Source organism: Cupressus sempervirens, chromosome 10 (genome assembly GCF_028749045.1).
Source record: "Cupressus sempervirens isolate cs-2001-9-10 chromosome 10, ASM2874904v1, whole genome shotgun sequence".
NCBI classification, from domain to species: Eukaryota; Viridiplantae; Streptophyta; class Pinopsida; order Cupressales; family Cupressaceae; genus Cupressus; species Cupressus sempervirens.
Window position 1 is genome coordinate 507,013,203 of NC_143127.1, and position 21,597 is coordinate 507,034,799.

General features: G+C 36.4%; 1 protein-coding gene across 11 annotated transcripts in view; it reads left to right on the plus strand.

The window, feature by feature from the left end:
• Positions 1 to 280: 280 nt before the first annotated feature.
• Positions 281 to 21,597, plus strand: part of EOL1 (ETO1-like 1) — a 68,562-nt gene continuing 47,245 nt past the window's right edge. For 4 of the 11 annotated variants that reach the window (XM_089807384.1, XM_089807385.1, XM_089807377.1 and 1 more), the window contains exons 1-4: positions 281 to 532; positions 701 to 1,092; positions 1,788 to 3,539; positions 3,694 to 3,985. In XM_089807384.1, coding sequence (XP_089663510.1) covers positions 953 to 1,092; positions 1,788 to 3,539; positions 3,694 to 3,985 — 2,184 coding nt within the window. In that variant the 5' untranslated portion in view covers positions 281 to 532; positions 701 to 952. Of the gene's footprint in view, positions 533 to 700; positions 1,093 to 1,600; positions 1,736 to 1,787; positions 3,540 to 3,693; positions 3,986 to 21,597 lie in introns of those variants that run through there. The other 7 variants (XM_089807376.1, XM_089807379.1, XM_089807381.1 and 4 more) reach the window with 5 other exon arrangements.

Here is a 21,597-nt window from a genome sequence, read left to right on the forward strand (position 1 = left end):
CTTGTTATTATAATTACTAATGCTTGTATATATAGATTTGAAACTAATCACCCTAAACTCTACATCCCTACACATACCTCCAAACAAATATTAATTCAATTTCATTCTTTGTCTCCACCAAAACAAACCAACCAACCAGAAAAAGTAGACATTAATCTGATCTACCTTATCTAAATTAACCATCCAATAAAAACTTTGTTTTATAATCAATCAAAGATATTTTATGGAAGTGTGAATTTTTCCCTTCCACATATTACTATTTTTATTGGTCGATAAAGTTATGAATGAGTAGGAGGAGATTAACGAAGCTTATCGTGGAAGAAAGACTATGGGCGCTTATGAAAAAGCAAATTTGAAATTATAAGCAATCTGAATTAGATATTCGATTTGCTCCTTGCATTAAAATAATCGACGTGAAATTTAGGACTAATTTGACGCCTTTTCCACGGATTTTACATCACAAAATAGAAATTTGATGTTGATGAGGAGGGAGTACAGACTGAATCAGAGACAGGCGGAATCACATGGTTAAGTAAATAAAAGAATCCTTTCATTTTCCCTCTTACAGTTAAATCTATATTATATATTTATGATTCAGCAGAAGCTGTCAGGGTCTGCAAGCTGCAGTCTGGATGATGATGGATATGCCTTCTGGCTACTACTTTCTTCCCTCTCAATCTCTTGTTTTCACTCTTTACAGCTTGCAAATATATACGGCGACTTTGCTGCCACTATTTTTCTAGAGGGATCTTTGTGCTTTTAAAAATGGACCTTTCAGACGTCGCTGTACAGCTTTCCAGAAACTGAGAAAAAGGCTTCCTTTCTCCCCATCTGTTCGTTACCAGAAGTTCATTACAGGATGGAGTATAAATGTCTCTGCTGTTTTGGTGATGGATGGAGGTTTGCGGCGGGTTAGGCTAGTTGCGGGGTTTCTCTGTGCTTGGTTTGTAAGATGAGAAGCCTGTGGGCCTCAGATTCTTGCAAACATATTCAGCCCAATCATTCTGTTGAAAGGATCCCCCAGTCGTGGCTTCAAGTGGAAAGGGGCAAGCTCACAAGAATGTCCTGTACAGATCCTTCTTCCTTTTACAAGTATGTATGCTCGTTACACTCTGTTTATAAAGCCATAATTTATGGAAATCATTTTGTTTATGGTAGACGGCGTGGAGAACGAATTTTTGAGTTTGGACAAAGAGGGGGATCCGAAATTTAGTTCTTGCTCAGATGAAGAACTTTGACTGTACCGGTTTTAGTTTTTAAAATCTCATGTTTTTATCATAACCTGGCTGTATCCAGTAATAAGGTTCCAGTTCTTATAGGCGACGTGATATTTCCATTTTGGTGTGAACTTTATGGGAGAGAAGCTCCAATCCGTAAGGGAAGAGTGGGGGAGAGGGAGACAGAATAGGCCGCACCTTTTTTTTTTTCTCCCAGACAAGAGCTGTTTTCAATTTGTAACGTACGCGATAAGTATACAGTGAAAATTTTGCGATGCTGTAATTGATCTGGATATCATTAACATTGAACTTTCGAGGAAACATACATCATTTTGATTTCAGAGGAATCGCATGAAATTAATTATTAAAGTCCATTAGAAATGCTTAAAAGGAGTGCTTCCTGCTGTACACCTGTAGCTCTTGTTTCTGTTTTTGTAAAATGCACTTGAGGTCATCTAGATGAATGGTGACTGATGTTAAAATGGAGCTAGTCGTTTCAGTTTGTGTGCTTGGCATAGGTAGCTTCTAAAACCTGTTTGTATTTATTTTATCTAAAACTTTGTCCTGCAGCTCATCACTAATCAAACTTGCAGAACCTCCTATAGAGCCATATTTCAAACCTATAGATTATGTGGAAGTGCTGGCTCGGATTCATGAAGAGCTCGAAGCTGCTTCGGAAAATGAAAAATCAGACCTGTATTTATTGCAATCTCAAGTTTTCAGGGGCCTTGGTGAAACAAAATTACTGCGGCAGAGTCTTCGGTCTGCTTGGAGACATGCTACTACTGTCCATGAGAAGGTTATTTATGCAGCCTGGTTGAAGCATGAGAAACAGGGGGAAGAGATGATTCGTGACTTGCTGTCTCAATGCAGCAAATGCAAGCAAGAATTTACTGCTTTGGATATCATATCAGAATTTTCCCAAAAAGCAACCTCAAATGATTCCTCGAACTCTCCCATTTTAAAGAATCAAGAACCTTCATTTGAAAGTGACTCTTTGAGTCCTCCTTCAGATTTTGTTGTCTTCCACATTGGAGAGGATAAAATAGTTTGTGATCGGCAAAAGATTGCAGCGATTTCTGTCCCATTTCATGCCATGCTGAATGGTTGTTTCAAAGAGTCGCGCAAAACAGATATTAATTTATCAGAGAGTGGTATTTCTGCAAATGGCATGCGGGCTGTTTGTGAATTCAGTAAGACAGGCAAACTAAATGTTCAGTCACCGGAAGTCTTGCTAGATATCCTGGCTTTTGCAAACAGGTTTTGTTGTGAGCTACTGAAGGATGCATGTGACAGAAGTTTGGCATCTTTTATCCACACTAGACAGGATGCCATAACTTTTATAGATTATGGCTTGGAAGAAAGTGCTCAGGTTCTGGTGGCTTCCTGCCTTCAGGTAATCCTACGAGAACTTCCACATTCTTTACACGATGAACAAGTTGCAAGAATATTTCACAGCATTGATGCTGAAAAAAGGTCAATCATGGCAAGCAATGCTTCATTTGCTTTATATTCTTTATTAAGTGAGGTGGCGATGAAGGATAATATGAGATCGGATAAGTCAGTCTTCTTCCTGCAGTGTTTGAGTGAGTGTGCAAAAACCAGCAGGCAAAATGCATTTGTACTTCATCAGCTAGGTTGTGTGATGCTTACAAGAAAAGAGTATGAAAAGGCAGAAAGGCTATTTGATGCCGCTGTACACGAAGGCCATTTATATTCTTATGCAGGCCTAGCAAGAGCAAAGTACCACAGGGGATATAAGCTTACTGCATACGAAGATATATGTTATTTGTTGTCTTCATGCAAGCCATTAGGCTGGATGTACCAAGAGAGGTCTCTATATTGTGATGGCAAAGGAAAGTGGGTGGACTTAGATAGAGCAACAGACTTGGATCCGACTTTAACTTATCCATTCATGTACCGAGCTGCTGTGCTAATGAAAGAACAGAGTGCACATGCTGCACTAGCAGAAATCAATCGTGTTTTAGGTTTCAAGTTGACACTCGATTGCTTGGAGCTTCGGACTTGCTTCTACTTGGCTCTTCAGGATTACAGAGGTGCATTGTGTGATATCCAAGCAATCTTGACTCTGAATCCAAATTACATGCTTTACGGGGGGCGTGTGGGTGCTTCTCAATTGCGAAGTTTGCTGTTTCCACATGTAGAGCACTGGACAACTGCAGACTGCTGGATGCAATTATATGATCGGTGGTCAGCTGTGGATGACATTGGTTCACTTTCTGTAATCTACCAAATGGTCGAGTCAGATGCTGGCAGTGGGAAGGGTTTGCTTTTCTTCAGGCAGTCTCTTCTCCTCCTTAGGTATGGATATGGTACTAATCTAATATATTCTGTATAGTAATCAAAATTTAGTTGTGCCCAATTGTGATTCCTTTTTTGGATCCTATTTATGTTATTTCCAGCACTGCAAATTATCTAGTTAATTTTTTAGACTTGGTTGTTGTCTATGAATTAGGTTAAATTGTCCTGAAGCAGCAATGCACAGTCTTCAGCTGGCCCGTCAACATGCGAACAGTGAGCATGAGCGTCTTGTCTATGAGGGTTGGATCCTTTATGATACAGGCCATTGTGAAGAAGGGCTGGTGAAAGCAGAAGAGTCAATTACCATTCAAAGGTCATTTGAAGCCTTTTTTCTTAAGGCATATGCATTGGCAGATTCCAGCCAAGATCAGGCATCTTCTGACATGGTCATAGCATTATTAGAGGAAGCCTTAAAGTGTCCCTCTGATGGGCTTCGCAAGGGTCAGGTCTGTATTCATAAGCAGCACTAAATACTACAGAATCTAGATTTTTCTACAAATTTTACTTCAACCTATGCTGATAGAGTGTATAATTCTCATTACTGTTGTATGTTTTTATGTTCTTGTCCAGTCATATTTGCTAGACACATTTTGACCCCAGTAAATTTTAAAGGAGTGATTTATTTGTCCCTTACTAGTAATTAGTTATGTATACTGCATAGTCACCACATGCATGGAACCACACACAGGCCTCCCGTATATTCCCGTATGCAAGTTCCATACACACCCTGTTCATCATGAGTTGAACTTCATATTAGTGTTATGTATGTCAGGCTCTCTTGTAACTGGAATTTTTCATTTTTTGAAATACCTGTATCATATTTCCAGTAACTTTCGGACAAAGCTTGTCCAATTGTTCAACACTCAAGAACCCAGTAAACCAGTTTTTGTATCATCCTCAATAAAGTTGATAGACAAGAAGCAAATAAATTTGTGGATGGTTATTGTGTTGCTTCCAGTGTTACCCCGAGTTTCCGGGACAGGAACAGCAGGGAACAAGTTTCCGGAACAGCAATTCTTTTGCCAAGATTGGGGATGGCGAGGGGATCACTATATAAAATATAGGGAAATTTCAAAATATATACGAAAATTTGCAAATATACATGACATTCATATTAAAATATGGATAAAGCATGCCATTTAAACATCATAGAACCTTAACATACAAGTATACAACATTTTATTTTTTGAAAATACAATATGCATTCAAAATTTGGAAATCAGAATTCAGTGTTCATTGTCAATATCATATATGCACGTGATAACAAAAAAATATGTAAATAAGTTTAACATACAAAACCAAAATGCTCAAAGTCTAGGTGCTACCATATAGTTACATGTTCAATATAAAGAATAAAAATACATACAAACAGAGCACACTGCTGCTCCTATTCCGATTCAGCCAACTTTGCATCAGAATCAGAGTCGTATGAAGGCAGAAAGGGATAGAATAATAGTTTTGTTTGAAGCAGCAAGTATTGAATGGGCAGGTTTGAAAAGAATCCATTTTGGCTCATGAGCACCTATGATGACCAACATCTTGGTCTGCTAATTTGTATGTGATTGCAAAGCTAGTTCTATAATTGTATAAAGGGATTAATGCTATGAATGTCATTTGTTTTTGCTTGTTTAAATTGATTATCATTTATAATTCTTGTCCCATCTCCAACTCTACTACCACTGGATTCGTTTCTTCATTTGTATTCTAACCTTCTTGTATTTATTTTAACCTTGCTGCTGCTGTTAATGAGAGAGAAGTTAAAAACTTAAAAATTAATGCATGTGAAAAGAATGGAGAAGATCAAGTATAAGCCATTTTATTGTCTTTTTAGGACATGTAAGAAGGTGGGGCCCACAAACTGACCCACCATAAGGCAAAAGGAATTGGCATTTGCAGTTTTTTGCATAAAACATTGGGGATGGATGGCCGCCCCAGGTACGTTTAGGGGACGGCTAGGGTGTCCCTGACTGTCCCCCTTCTTTTGGGTTACATCCCCAAGTTTCCGGGGTGCCCCCACCTGATTTTCAAAAATCGGGGACGTGGGAGGGATGTCCCCTAGCCGTCCCCAAGTCCACGAAACATCCCTAGTACTGGGATGGGGGAAATTAGGTTGGGGATGCGTCCCCAGGTAACCCGGGTAATTTCGCATTGGACAATCAAGAGCAACGTGCCAAATCACAGTCATTAGCCAAATGGTGGCATGGCAATACATTTTACACCTGTGCCTCAATGACTATACACCACCAGTATTCCCTAGCATAAGGTACATTTCAAGCTTAAAATTATGGGGCTTAATGTGCAACAATGATAGATTACCTTGTATCCTTAAAGATTATTTTGGCCATGCTTCATATTAAATGAAGTAGCATGCTGATCAATATAGGGCTGGGAGTTATTTTGAAGAAGTAGATTAGGTTGTCTTGAAGGTGCAGTCCTACGAATAATCATCTCTCAAGTTGCATAATGGAAATAAGCTGGCACAAAAACTTATAAGGGCTAATAAACCCCTTTGAAAGACTGGTAGTGTTGCCTACAAGTTGAACCTACTTCACTGATCAGGGGTACATCTAGTTTTTCATGTTTCTTGATTAAAGAAAGGTCTTAATTTATAAGATTCTTCCACAGGCAGAGCTTGCAAAGTTGGATGAAGTAGGAAAAGTCAAAAACTGATTGGGGAACCTGTAGTGATGGAGAAAAGAGTGAAATAGTTGAGCAATATGGCAATGATAGAGGATCTTATAAATACTAAGAAAATAGAAGAAGTTACAAAGGGCGATACTGCTTGGACCATGGGAGATGAGCACTTTTTGAAGGAGTCTCCACATTTGGCAATTCTTAAGTCAATGTTTTAGGAGGGGAGGAGGTATGATATGATCCTAAATCTTTGCACTTTAACAAAGTTATTATAGTGCAGATGACCTATGATGCAGATACCACTTGATTAAATTTAAGATAATTTCCAGATTTATGATGTTTAGGTAGTCAGTCTAATTTTAAGGTTTCCCTAACCTAAATTATCTGTATACTTGTGCCAGATGTCATTTTTAAACATGATGTGTGTTAAGTTTTGATTCAAATAATTTGGGGTGTTGCTCCCTTGAAGTGGTTATGCTTTCAGATTACTGATCCTTGTATTTCGTTTATTTCATTCCTGTGGGAATTTTTGTTGAATTTGTTGTACATGCTATTGGATCTGTTTTTTTTCCACCAGTGATTTCAGGAGAATTTTAATACTTTTGTTATTATATCTATGTACACACAATTATCGGGGTTACCCGAGGATGTGTGCCAGGCCTAATTTCCCCCATCCCAGTACCAAGGACGTTTCGGGAACTTGGGGACTGGGGGAACGTCCCCAAATTTTGAAAATTTGATGGAGGCGTCCTAGAAACTTGGGGACATCACCCAAAAAGAAGGGGACAACTGGAAGTATTAGGGATGATCGGGGGCACTGTAGCTTTCCCCCAAATGTATTGGGGACGGCCATCTGTCCCCAACGTTTTACAGTTTTACTTAAAAATAAAATAAAATGCCTATTCATTTTTTATGTTGGTCGGTTTGTGGGCCCCACCCTCTTACATGCCCTAAAAAGCCAAAAACATGACTTATATTTGATCTTCTCCATTCTTTTCACATGCATAAAATTTTCAAGCTTTTTACACCTGCTCTTTCATTGACAGCAGTGGCAAGTTCAAAAATAAATGCAAGACGGTTAAATTAGAAATGAAGAAATGAATCCAGTGATAGTAGAATTGGAGATGGGACAAGAATTACAGATGATAATCAATTTAAACAAGCAAAAACAAATGACAGACATGGTATTAATCTCTTTATACGACAATAGAACTGGTTTTGCAATCACATAAACATTATCAGAGCAAGATGTTGGTCATTTAGGTGTTCATGAGCCAGAATAGATTCTTTTCAAACCTGATGCAGAGCATCATGAAAAATGCTTTAACTTCCAAGGATCTTTCTGATCCATTCTTCATTTCATATAAACAACTTTGTTAGAGGCAAAACAATATCTCTTTGAAGCTACTGAACATACATATATGATAGGTTCCTATAGCAAAAGGGTCTTCAAACCCATAACCAACCAAACCAAACATTCACTTGGTCTGATACACAATCTCAAACATTCCAATTGGTTCCATTAACTTTCCAACATAAACCCTCAAACAACAATTGTTTCAGACTGTCAATTCTGATCCATATTATTGTCGTGAACTCAGAAAGTTACTTCTTATTGCTGCTAGGGCATCAAATATATTCCACAAAACAAAACCAAATGAATCCAAACCAATTGAATATGAAACATTTGTTAATCTAGTTTCTGAATATCCAACTTATTAATTTTTCCAATGGTTAAATCATGGTAAAAATCAGTTTTCACCAAAATCATCACAACTTTCTCAAATCTGAATAAAATTGATTCAAACCAAAAGGAAATGAAAGGTTATTCACATATCTTTCAAATGAATCCAATTATAGGTCTTAACTCTTCCATATGTGTCCGTACCAAACACTGCATTATGACTGTTTTCAAATAATCTCAAAACTGCAAATAGCAACTTTCTCCAAAATTTGCATAACTTCTTTATTTCTCAGGAAAAACTCTCCAAATCAAAACCAAAGGAAGGCTAAATCAATATACCATCTATCCATGCTAATTATACATTGTTTCCAGGCCAGGCCATACAAGGCCTGGAAACAGTAAAACAAAGAGTAAAATCAATCAAAATGACTAGTATGGAATACACCAAAACATACCAAAATATTCTTCCAACTCAAATTCTGATTTGGTTTGTACATACAATGGTATTTAAAGAATTTTGACCATCAAAAGCCTCCCCAACTACCTTAGACCAACCAACTACCTCTTTTTACATCTTTTGGAGTGCAACTTTGCAAAATCTTGCATTTTACAATGTTGCATCTTTACAACTTTTGGAGTAACTTTTACCTTTTTATCACATTGACTATACAGCTTTGCACAAATCCTCTACACATATCAAAATGGACGTTTTACGACTTTTTACATCTTTCTTACTCTTCCACGGGTTATTTTAACACATTTGACCATATGACCTGTAATGACCCTTCCCAATAGGCCACTAAAAAAAACCCTAAATTTAATACACTGCTGAAAGTATATTGCTGAATAAAAGAAATAATAGTGCCAATGCATTCATTCAATGAAAACCAAATGTTTTTGCAAATGGTATGGCAATTTTCAGCACCAAAACATTATGATATGGCACATTATAGAGAAACCCTAACTGGCTGGATACAATTGAGAACTTGTTGCAACTACAGATTGAAATGAAGAACTTGGATTGATCAAATGGTGGAGACTGAATGCTGAAGATGATATGATGAAAGTGCAACTCCAACTAAAACTCCAAACCAGCAATTGAGCACAAGTGAAAGGACTGAAATATCCTTCCCACCACTGCAATAATTCAGGTGATCTTTCACACCCTCAAAATTGCATACCACTTGAGAGTCTTCGTTCTCAATGGCCAATTGTGACTACCTGCAGAAACCCTAGGCTCCACAACGCACATCAACAAATATCACTATAAATCTCGATGATAGGCAATGAGCTCTCAATGCCTATTTATTCTTTTTTCCTCGATAGGTCAGCCTCCTTTTTAATTTTTTCTCCGCTTCTTCCAGCAACCTCTAGAAGATTTTTTATTTAATATATAAAGTTACCTTGTAATATATATATTTTTTAATTGATAACTTTATAATTAACTCCTCCAAAAAAAATAGGACATTACATGACCAAACTAGGTCCTTACTAGGACAATTTGACAACTTTTACAATTTGATGACATGGCTTTGCTTAGCCTTATATATTGATTAAATTGGACTCATAATACATTTGAAAGACCATAAGAAATCATGATATGCCTTCTATCCTCCTGTAGCCTCCTGGTATGCCTTTGTGCTTAGGTGCTCCTGCACCAAAACCTGCCCATTCAATACTTGCTGCTTCAAAAAGAACTATTCTTCTATCCCTCTCCGCCTTCATATGACTCTGATTCCGATGCAGAGTTGGCTGAATCAGAATAGGATCAGCAGTGTGCTTTGTTTTTATGTATCTTGATTTTTATATTGAACATGAAACTGCATGGCAGCACTTAGCCTTTGGGCATCTTGGTTTTGTATGTTAAACTTATTTACGTATTTTTTGTTATCATAGGCATATATGATATTGACAATGAACATTGAATTCCAATTCCCAAATTTTGAATGCATCTTGTGTTTTGAAACAATGAAATGTTGTATACTTGTGTGTTAAGGTTCTATGATGTTTAAATGGCATGCTATTCCATATTTTCATATGAATGTCATGTATATTTGCAAATTTCCCTTAATTTTATGTAGCTTTCCGCTCGCTGTCCCTTCGCTGTTCCTGATCTTGGCAAAAAGAATTGTCATCCCAGAAACTTGTCACCCTGTCCCCTACTGTCCCTGTCCCGGAAACTCAGGGTAACACTAGCAATTATTAAATATAGGAAGTTCATTTCATGCAATGGCAAGCATATTTGGTGGTATCCATGGTCGTTCTTTGTCAGGGAACTGCTACATGTATTTGAAGGTATCAAGTCTAATGATGTAGTGATGGATGCACCAATATTGCTTGCAATACTTGCAAGGGATGGGAAGTTATGGTTAAACTATTTTAAGTCCTAACGGGATCCAGGTAGAATACTTGATGGAATATTAATGTATTGGTGGTTGTTCCTGAAGGCACTTGTCCACAAATTTGAAGGTACGAGGTTACATATTTTGTGGTAGTTGCTCTATTGTTGCTTGTAGTATTATAGAGAAATGAGATGTTGGGATTGTACTAGTCTTTGTCGACAGATATCTAGATTGAACATTTGAAGGAGTGAACAAAGATTGAACCTTTTTAAAGTTTGCAAACGGAAAAGTAGATCTGATGGACTTGTTGGTGGAAAGATGAGAAGGTTGCGTGTGACATGGGTTGGCTTTGACAAAGGGGAGCCACTGTACTAACAATTTGACTGATGTTTTGGAAATTTATTGATGAGGCATCCTTTAACAAAGGCCACCATTTAAGGCTACATCTGTGATTGGTTGGAAGGAGGATTGGAAGATCAAGGGGCTTTGATATTGGTTTCTTTCAGTTTGAATCAATATGAAGGGTTCTAAAGCAATTTCCATAGATATTGAATTCAAATTTCATCAACTTCTGAGAGTTTCTCAAAGAAGATATGTAAAATTTGCAATGTCAATCACTAGCCGTCTTTTATACAATGGGATAAGCATAGAAGACAACTCTCTATATACTTATCGCAAGCTTCATGCTCACGATGCTGCATATGCAATAGAGCTCATTTTTGGTTCTAAGGAGCTTGTTGGCTTGAAATCTCCCCACATACTCCTTATCAGATCTTCCTCTTGATGGCATTACCAATCTAGGCAGGGTTCTTGAAACAATAGCCGAATGCTCGCCTCACAGTGAAACAGAATATAAAGTTTGAGTTCATCATAAATCCTAACCCTTAATAGGGTCCATTGTATTACCGAGGACGAAAAAAAAACACAGAATTGCCTAATTTTACAATCATGTTAATGTTATAGTAGAGCATATATGTGATAAGATTCAACTATCTTCATGGAGTTGTAGGATTGCTCTGTGAAGTTTGTTTGCATTATCCACATAACCAGTATGTCGGGATAGAGGGGAATTCGGGTGCAATAGGAAAGAAGCTCTAATTACTTGTCATCTGCTTACTTCTGTTTTGTTTGTACTATGTTTACACTTAATTATCTGAAGCCTGACTTTTCATGTTACAGCCTACAGAGATTTCAGCTTAAAAATTAAATAAAGATTTTCCAGGTTAAAAAATTAATCTGGTTTCTATCATAGAAGAAGGAAAATGTCCTTTGGGTCATTTCTACTGCTGTGTCAAGTATAACATAATCAACTAACCCCTTCTCTCTCAGTTGCAGCAGTGTTCATAGACTCATGATTTCTTCTTGTATGCTTCTGTCATCGTCCACCCTCAATAATATTTGTATTCTATCTGTTGTAGCATCAATACAGCATCAATACCTTTTATCTTCACCTTCTATGCCATGCCTTACTCTGCCATGCAGTTGCAATTCACATTTGGCATTTTGTTATTATCTACCTTCCCTCTAAATGGCTTCCCACCACATTTTGTTAGCCCTTCTCTAAAATCTTCTGTACCCATGTGTTCTCTGTTGCAGTTCCAACTTCTAGCCACTTGTGCACAGGAAAAGTTGCTCTCCATTTCCATCACCTCTTTTGTACTCTTCCTTCCTCCTTTCACTTGCATCTGCCATCTGTCTTTTGCAGCGAGCTCCTATACCTTTTCTCATCTGTCCCCAAATTTTATCATTCTCTCTGTGCACCCTTTCTCTTCTATAAATGTAGATAAATCTTTTACCCGAAAACTACAAATCTTGAAGTAGTTAGTTAAAATTATGTTAGATCTGAGTTTGGATCAGATTAATTTGAACTTTTAAGAGTAATTAGTATTTATTGAATTAACATTTAACATTAGTTTTTTTTTGGCTTTTAACATTAGGTTACTTTAGCTTCTGTTAGAATAATTTAGAATTGAAGTTATAGCTTAGATAATGAGTTTTATTTTATGTAGTTTAATTAAGTTCTTAAAAAATAGTTGACTGGTTTGAATGCTAGAATCTGTAGTTTGGACTTGTAATAGATTTGTTAAAATATTAGGTTTCTTTGATCAGGTCTGAATAGTGAGATTAATACCTTAAGATTAATTATGTTTTTTGAGGTTGTATTTGGCACATAGATAATTAATAATCAGATCAATTCATTTATTAGTTAATCTATAGATTCATGTTGGAAGCAGCTGTGTCAATTAATTAATTAGATCATTTAGCACGTTGGTCTTAGTTGTCATAGAGTGTCTAGCCTGCGTCAGTTAACTCAGTAGGGCTAACCACTAGCCGACAAAATTAGTCAAGTTTGCATAATTTGCAGGGTGGCTTCATTAAGATCCCATACAATTGGTTGACTACATACCCCTTAAGAATGATAAAGTCAAAGCTGATACAGATCCAATAGTAGGTGACCACAATTATTCAAGCTCAACCATACAAATTTATGGTCAGTTGGCAATTGTTAAAAATGGATTACATTACACAAACGCCAAGTATGGTAAGGTGGATGATCGCGTGCTCTAGGTAGATAATATTACTAATGGCCTTACACAGACAATTTCAAGAATGAAAAAGAAGAATGGATGCAAACATGTACATAAGTAGAAGGTAGAATGAGGAAGAAGTCACGACATTGTTACATTTGGAAGTTCGGCACAAGAACTTGAGCAATGGCCATATCACAGACAGAAAATCTCATTAGTTAATCTATAGATTCATGTTGGAAGCAGCTGTGTCAATTAATTAATTAGATCATTTAGCACGTTGGTCTTAGTTGTCATAGAGTGTCTAGCCTGCGTCAGTTAACTCAGTAGGGCTAACCACTAGCCGACAAAATTTGTCAAGTTTGCATAATTTGCAGGGTGGCCTCATTAAGATCCCATACAATTGGTTGACTACATACCCCTTAAGAATGATAAAGTCAAAGCTGATACAGATCCAATAGTAGGTGACCACAATTATTCAAGCTCAACCATACAAATTTATGGTCAGTTGGCAATTGTTAAAAATGGATTACATTACACAAACGCCAAGTATGGTAAGGTGGATGATCGCGTGCTCTAGGTAGATAATATTACTAATGGCCTTACACAGACAATTTCAAGAATGAAAAAGAAGAATGGATGCAAACATGTACATAAGTAGAAGGTAGAATGAGGAAGAAGTCACGACATTGTTACATTTGGAAGTTCGGCACAAGAACTTGAGCAATGGCCATATCACAGACAGAAAATCTCATTAGTTAATCTATAGATTCATGTTGGAAGCAGCTGTGTCAATTAATTAATTAGATCATTTAGCACGTTGGTCTTAGTTGTCATAGAGTGTCTAGCCTGCGTCAGTTAACTCAGTAGGGCTAACCACTAGCCGACAAAATTAGTCGAGTTTGCATAATTTGCAGGGTGGCCTCATTAAGATCCCATACAATTGGTTGACTACATACCCCTTAAGAATGATAAAGTCAAAGCTGATACAGATCCAATAGTAGGTGACCACAATTATTCAAGCTCAACCATACAAATTTATGGTCAGTTGGCAATTGTTAAAAATGGATTACATTACACAAACGCCAAGTATGGTAAGGTGGATGATCGCGTGCTCTAGGTAGATAATATTACTAATGGCCTTACACAGACAATTTCAAGAATGAAAAAGAAGAATGGATGCAAACATGTACATAAGTAGAAGGTAGAATGAGGAAGAAGTCATGACATTGTTACATTTGGAAGTTCGGCACAAGAACTTGAGCAATGGCCATATCACAGACAGAAAATCTCAATATCCAGATTAAGATGTCTCTCAGTTTGATGAGTATATGGCAACACATGGATGGAAAAGAAAAGTGATGCAAACATTTATGCAAATAGATGATAGTTTAAGAAGTTGAACCACGTTTCTATCAGGAAGTCAAACACAATATCACAAGCAATGGCCGCATCCCAATGTGGCAAACTCAAAAACCCAGATACATCCTCAGATTTTATGGAGAAGTGGCACCACATGAATGGATCAACAAGCTTGAATCTACATTCTTTTAGAGAAAGTCACGATAAGCACTACAGTTTATGGAAGGACCAACACATACACGGGGTGTCAGATGGAACATATAGAATTTCATAGTGATGCATTGTTTTATTCATTTGTTAAGGATTTCCGCCAAAGAGCAAAATGAATCTGTGTGACCCCCATTAATTATGAGGTAGAACTTGCTGGTTGCTTATAAAACAAGTAGTCAATAGGAGACAGCATAGAAGAAATCCAATCATTGGTTTCTAATGTACAATTAATGATGTGGACTACTGTACATTGGAAATTTATGATCAGATCTTAAAGCTAGACATAGAGCATTCCATCCATTATCAATTGAGCAAGCAATACATAATGCATCTGTTGCTCCCGAAGTGCAAAGCCTTAAAAACAATTATTTTCACAACAAAGAATTTCTCTCTTATAACAGTTACCACACAACAAGAACTTAATACTAACGAACAAAGAGCTATTTAAGTGTGATGTGTAATACCCATAGATTTCAACTTACAAATCTTTCTATTTCTCAGAATGTGCTTATCCAAACTGGATTTTATTTTTAATGAAGCCTTGTCACCATTTGATTTTGGGAACATACAATGAGATTTGTGTTGACCAGTATGAATTGGGATAATGTAATACATTTGTTTATCATTGAATGAAGTATGTCTCATAGTAACTACAAGAGTAACAGTCTGAATTGCACATGTCCTGGCATCATTGCGAGTGAGTGTTTAACTGGAAAAACAAAACGTACAATTATATAAAACTTATCATTAAATGGAACATAATACACTATTTATGTTTACTATCATACATAGCTGAAATTTGCAAACAACATTTAACAAGGGTGATTGATATAAATGCATCTTAAGATCTTATGGTTTTACTGTATACCAAAGTCCATATCTGAAAAATATAAAATAGTACATGATGATCTCAATTGGAGCAACAAAGGCATATTAATTGCCAAACCTAGTTTTGAATCATACAGCAAATTTCATCAATTTGATGATTAGGAATCATGTAGAAGTGAATAATAATAAGTTAACAGCAATCATAATCTCCAAATGTGTGTCAACATATTGATTTACAGCAGCTGAGTATGGGGGTGATCAAGAATGCTATTCCTGAACACAAATGACAAATTGATCACCATGCAATGAATTTTGAAAGTAAACTATTACTACAATGGCTAACCAAAGTACAATCAATGTAGCTCATGCTGTGGCTGTATTAGTCCAGAATTTGAATCATCATAGAAGAGATGTCTCCAGCTAGCTTGGTAGTCGATCTGCTTTCATTTCTTTACGGTCGTCATCAGATTTTCCCTTCTCTGTGAAGTCCTTTGGTCGTAGTGTTCAAATGCCTTATTTCCTAGTAAACACCCCCCTTTAAGTCATGACAATCTTACATGTTCTAAATAAGTCCCCCCTTTAAGTCATGACAATCTTACATGTTCTAAAGTCCTTAAGTGTTTGATCGTGGATTCACAACTCCCATGGCATGCAGTTAAAGAGACTTGGGATCTTGCAATTGACCATTGGTGGTCACATAAGATGATGGGCTGCGGCTTCGTAACTGTCAAGACAAAATGCCATGAAGACTTGTAATGCTGCAATGACTCTGAAAGTTACATTTAATGTTGCGCGCAACTTTGCGGCTATTGGCATTAACATTTGGTAAGACCTGCGATTGTGCAATCTGATCATCAGCAATGGAAGGAAATGTTAAGTTGCAACTTTGTGGCTTGAGAATAACCGTTTTTGGTTGGCTCCAAGGTGGCAAGAAGCAGCCACTTTTCAGTAATTGTCACCAATGCAAGGGAGAAATGATGACATCAGTAAGGGGTGGTGATGAAGTGAGGAGCTGCTGCATATCATACTTGGGCCCACAAAGAAGAAAGATTAATTTGGGCAGATGTTTAAAGTGTAGAAGGTCAATTGGCCTTGTCTGTTTGCCTTTGAGTCTAGTTGTCTGAAGATAGGGGATGAAAACCCTTAGGACTTCCTAGTACATCAGTTGGAACCACTTGTCTTGTGCCTTAACTAATTATTTAAGGTGATGAATTCCACTTTAGCTTAACAATGGATTATCCACATTAATGCTTCTACATATACTTTTCACATGATTAGTGAATAAACTCTCATTGGATTTGTTGCTAACTATGCAAAATCAATAGAGCTAATTCAATCAATGTCAAGGTATGATATTCATTTGTTATTATCCAATACTTCATTCTTCATTTGAAAGTGTTTTAGAATTAACCTAAGCAGAGGGCAACCACTCTTCTCTGCTTGCACATCTTGCTTCAAGGAATATTGGCTGCCTCCCAAGTCTTCTCTTAGTCTATTTAAGAACTACCATGATGATCACGTGCCCTTCATCTTCATATCCATTCTTGTTTTTTCAGTGACTATCCATTCACTTGTACTGGATCGGAAATTGCTTGGGCTATCCTTTCTGGTCTATTCCATCACTTAGCCGTGAACTCCAAGACACAAATTGCTAGGAAACAAAGTCATTGAATAAGAACTCATCACGGGGTGAATGTAGAACCCAAAATTCATGTGTTCTAGTCCAACATAGAATGTTCTATTAACTATGCCCCAATTCTTGACAGAGATTAGTGCACTATTATTTCCATATACCTTTTTGGTATCGTAAGTTCTAAAGAGCCCAACTGGTTCACACTGCTGGAAGTAAGATATTCTCAAGTTTTGAACACAATACTAGAATGTGCAATTAACTGCTTACAAGTAATTGTGACAACTTTCACAATAAGATTAATTCCAGCTCTGAAATCTTGTCAACATTATCTTTCCAATTCAACCATCTAATGACATTGCATACAAGTGCACTATATTCCATCCTAATATATAACTAACAGCAAGATAAGCAAACTTCAATTATTTTCTTCACCAATGAAATTCCCCAATTGGAAATTAAAGAACTGAAATGGTTCAATAAGACACCATATGGTATAACTGAAACATTTTTGCAATTATTAACTGGCATCTATAAATGCTGCAGCAGTACTTTTATAAGTTTATAAATAAATGTGTAAACCTAGAGTTGTCCAACACGAGCAATTGGGTGTTCAACTCCACGTTCTAGCAAATTATGGCCCAAGATAATATAATCACAGCAGTCCAGAAGTGACGCCAATAATGGTGTTGGCTTGCAGCAATGACAGACACCCAGGACTGGCTTTTTCCCAAGCAGATCGCAGCCTCTGAGTTGGCACCACAGCTAAACAAAAATGAATTCTAATGTTGATGTCCTCTGCAGCAGACTTAAGCCCAAGTGAGGTGCTAGGGCAAGCAGCCTGATCCTCTCTCCGATGATGCCCAACACCTGTGCAGATGTCACAGGGAAACTAAATGCCAGCAACAAGGTAAATTGGCGTTTGATATCAGACGATTGAACACCCAGAAATGCAATGCCAATGTCATGAAAAAGTGGCGTTTGAATGTAAATGTAAATCACCCCAATCAAATTAGAGATATAAGCCTAGCAAATGATAATGCTAGCGATCCAATTCAGATTTCATGGTCACCAAAATAAACACCAACAGGCAGGTTAAAAGAATTGCCCAACATCAAGATAATTGAGCACACAATGGCACTCCCAAATTCTCAGCAAATGAATTCTTCTCAGCATACACTATGAGAAGAGATCAATATTCAGGTTCTATCAGATCAGTTCCACTATACTTCAGCAGTGGATTGATGCACAGCTTCAGTCTTCAAAAAACCTCAGTTCAAATCCTTATACCTTACCTCAGGAAGGGAATTAAAATCACCAAACAAAGAAACCCTCACAAAAGACAATAAAAAACAAATAGACAATTGGATGCCTTTCTCTCACAAATGGGCTCATATTTATAACACAAATTGGCACTTAGCTTCTCCTTCACACTTTTCACTTAAGAAACTTCAACTTCACAATTCCATTTAATAACATTAAATAACATAAAGTACCTTTATTAATAATGAAGCCTCATTAATTAATTATTAAATATGAACCCATCAATTAAATAACTCCATCCAATACAAATGATGATCAACTGCAAGCGCCACCAACTGCACTTCCAAATATGGCAACTGCCCAAAATAGATTTACTAAAAATAGCAAGTCCACAACTGTGACCCTCAAATCTCATGGTCAGCTCACGAGGATTCCAATGATGAAGTAACCAAGACCACCGCAAGAACCTGCTCAAAATGGGGACATTATATAATTCTAATTAATCTGAATTCTAATGGACAAACTCACCATAGGATATAATAAAAGCTACATGACTAGCATGATGTATGCATTTTGTGATTCTTTCATGAGTAGGTTGTTCTGCAATCACCGTTCCTGTTTCTTCACTACTCTCTCCCTCTCTCCCTCTCTTGCATTCTATATTTGTGTATGTGGGGAGGTGTGTGTGTATTTGGATTAGGGGTTGTTTTTTCCCTGTTGTTTTTCCATTTTATACTATGTTACATCAATAGTGCAGAAATTATTCTTCATTGGTACTTTTTGATGAAACTATTAGTACTCAGATCATCTTTCATAAGTGGTGATGAATTAGAGGAATGCTTGATTTCTTTAAATTCTCATATGCTTAAGTTATTGATCATAAAATGGTCATACTTTGTATTTCCTTTGGAGAGCTGATAAGTTTATGGAAAATCTTTTTCTCATTCTTTATCTTGTTTCCTATTTGTGAAATTTCATGGTGATGTTGATTCTGATATCCAATAATCCTGCTGCTTGGCCTTTTTAGAATAGTAGGGGCCTATAGAATGGTAGATGGCCATACTTTGTATTTCCTTTGGAGAGCTGATAAGTTTATGGAAAATCTTTTTCTCATTTTTTATCTTGTTTCCTATTTGTGAAATTTCTTAGTGATGTTGATTCTGATATCCAATAATCCTGCTGCTTGGCTTTTTTTATTCTGATTGTAAACAGTTGAAAATTGCCTTGGTTTCTGCAAAATAATGCCAATTAATTAGCTGTTTCCAAGAAGAATAAAAAACCAATATGATATTGAATACAGAAAAAATTAATGGATAGTATATATAAAATTTCACAAGAATGTTGTGTTCTATATGAGGTTAAAAGCTTGACCAAATAATGATAGGATGAGAGAAGATGTAACGCCCCGCCAAGGGATCCAAAAGAACTAACTTAGAATTTTACTATGTTTGCCAAACATTTTTTTTTAAAATAAATAAACAAAATCGCATCCCAATAAATCCATATATATATATATATATATAAACATTGCGAATTTAGTTTGATAGGGAAACCCAGATAAACCAATCGAAATTTTCATTCTAAATTTTTGATTTCATTTCAGAACTATTCTTGATTGAAAAACAACTATTCAATTTATAGAACGAGGGTTTCCTAATCTTTCAATCCTCATATACAGATAGAAATTTGCTATGAATACTAGTAAATTCAAAATGAAAGATTGAAAGATTCATCACAAACGAAATTTGGAAAAACAATTCAACAAACACGATGTAGACAAGAATTTTGAAAAAAACATAATTCATTGGGTGAATAAAACACGAGGCTCTACCTGGTTCTGATGCTAATATGCAACCGCCCGAAGATTGTGAGAGAAATCTCTTTTCTCTCAAAACCTTCTCTCTGAAAAATCCCCTACAAAAATCCCGGTCTTTGCGAAATAGACTCTCAATCTCTGATATGGAGTTCTCTCTTGAATTTGGGGCATTGATTGTGCGATCGCGTGAGGGAACTCATTGATCACAATCTCTTTATTTACTTTTTGAATATTCATGCACACTTTTTGCAAATTAATATATCTTTAATAAATTAATTTCTCTCTCTTTATTTAATTTTCAAAGTATTTTTTGATAAAATATTTATCAACTTAATTAATAATAATATTTAGCATTTATTAAAAAATGATCTCCTAAATATATTATTATTAAATTAGATAAATATTATTACACTCTAAAATTAGAACAATAAATTTCTTTTTAAATTTAATTCTTTTTAAAATTAATTTCTCAATTAATTAAATATAATTAAATATTTTATTATCTTAATAATTTTCCATTAAATTAAATTATTAATTAGTCTTTTAATTTGACTTAATCAACAGAAAAATTACCAAAGCCCTGTAAGACGAAATATGAAAATCCATCATAAAATACTACATACAAGATCAAACTCAAGGGTTATAATCACAAATTTATGTCATATGATGAATTCAGAAGGGTAATCATCTCAGATACTTGTCCTAATTTTCTAGGACAATTGGTTTTAAGGTTAGGATTTGGACCCGAGAATTTATCTCCTCTCTCTTACCATTGAGATATTGCGATAGGGTACGCTTATCCTGGCAATTCAGGGAAGTTGATACTTGGTACCTACAATCTGCATAAAATCCACGTATATACAAACACATATATTCTAAACTAAATAGGCAATGGTAGAAAGTGGTGCATCGTGTAGATCCTGACTAGCAGGTTACTATGACTCCCTTCCTTAACCACATCAGAAACGTCATACATAAAAAAAACATACACGCACACCATACACATGCAGTATGAGGTAAGTGTCCATAGAAAACACGTATAATTAGTCCATCTAACTAACATCATCAAATAACTGGAATCACTGTAAATAATCATCATCAAGGTATAATCATGCATACATGAAATAACTAGTACCAAAGTAGTCTTATCATATAATCAACTGAGTATGAAAACAATATCCAATAATCTGAAAAATAATGCTACTAATCATCAAGCATAAACATAAATTGGCCTAAAAAAATTCGGCAATAATAACTGAATGTAAATTAGGGGTAGGCACTACATCCACCACCCTGAGACTTAGGCTTACTCCTAGAAGCCCATAAACAAGTAGGGATATAAATCCCGTAAACCAGATGCATCCTCCCATGTAGCTGGTGACTCATTAGTAGGGTCCCATTGGACCCTTACCTGCTCTATGGTTCGACCCCTATGGGTCAACTCCTGCTGCAGAATGCGAACCAGCTCCAAAGCCAGCTGCCCATCCTCTACCTGTAACACATTCCAATCAAGAACATGTATTACATCAGGAATATACTGTCTAAGTACAAAAACATGGAAACCATCATGAACACGAGCTAGGCTGGTCGGCAATGCAAGCCGATAGGCAACTGGTCCTATCCTCGCAAGAATCTCAAATGGTTCCACAAAGCGAGGTGCTAGCTTTGAACCCTTTCCATAATGGATTAGACTCTTTCGCGGACACACTCTCAAGAAAACTTTTTACCCGCTGCAAATTGCTTATTCGTCCTATGAGCATC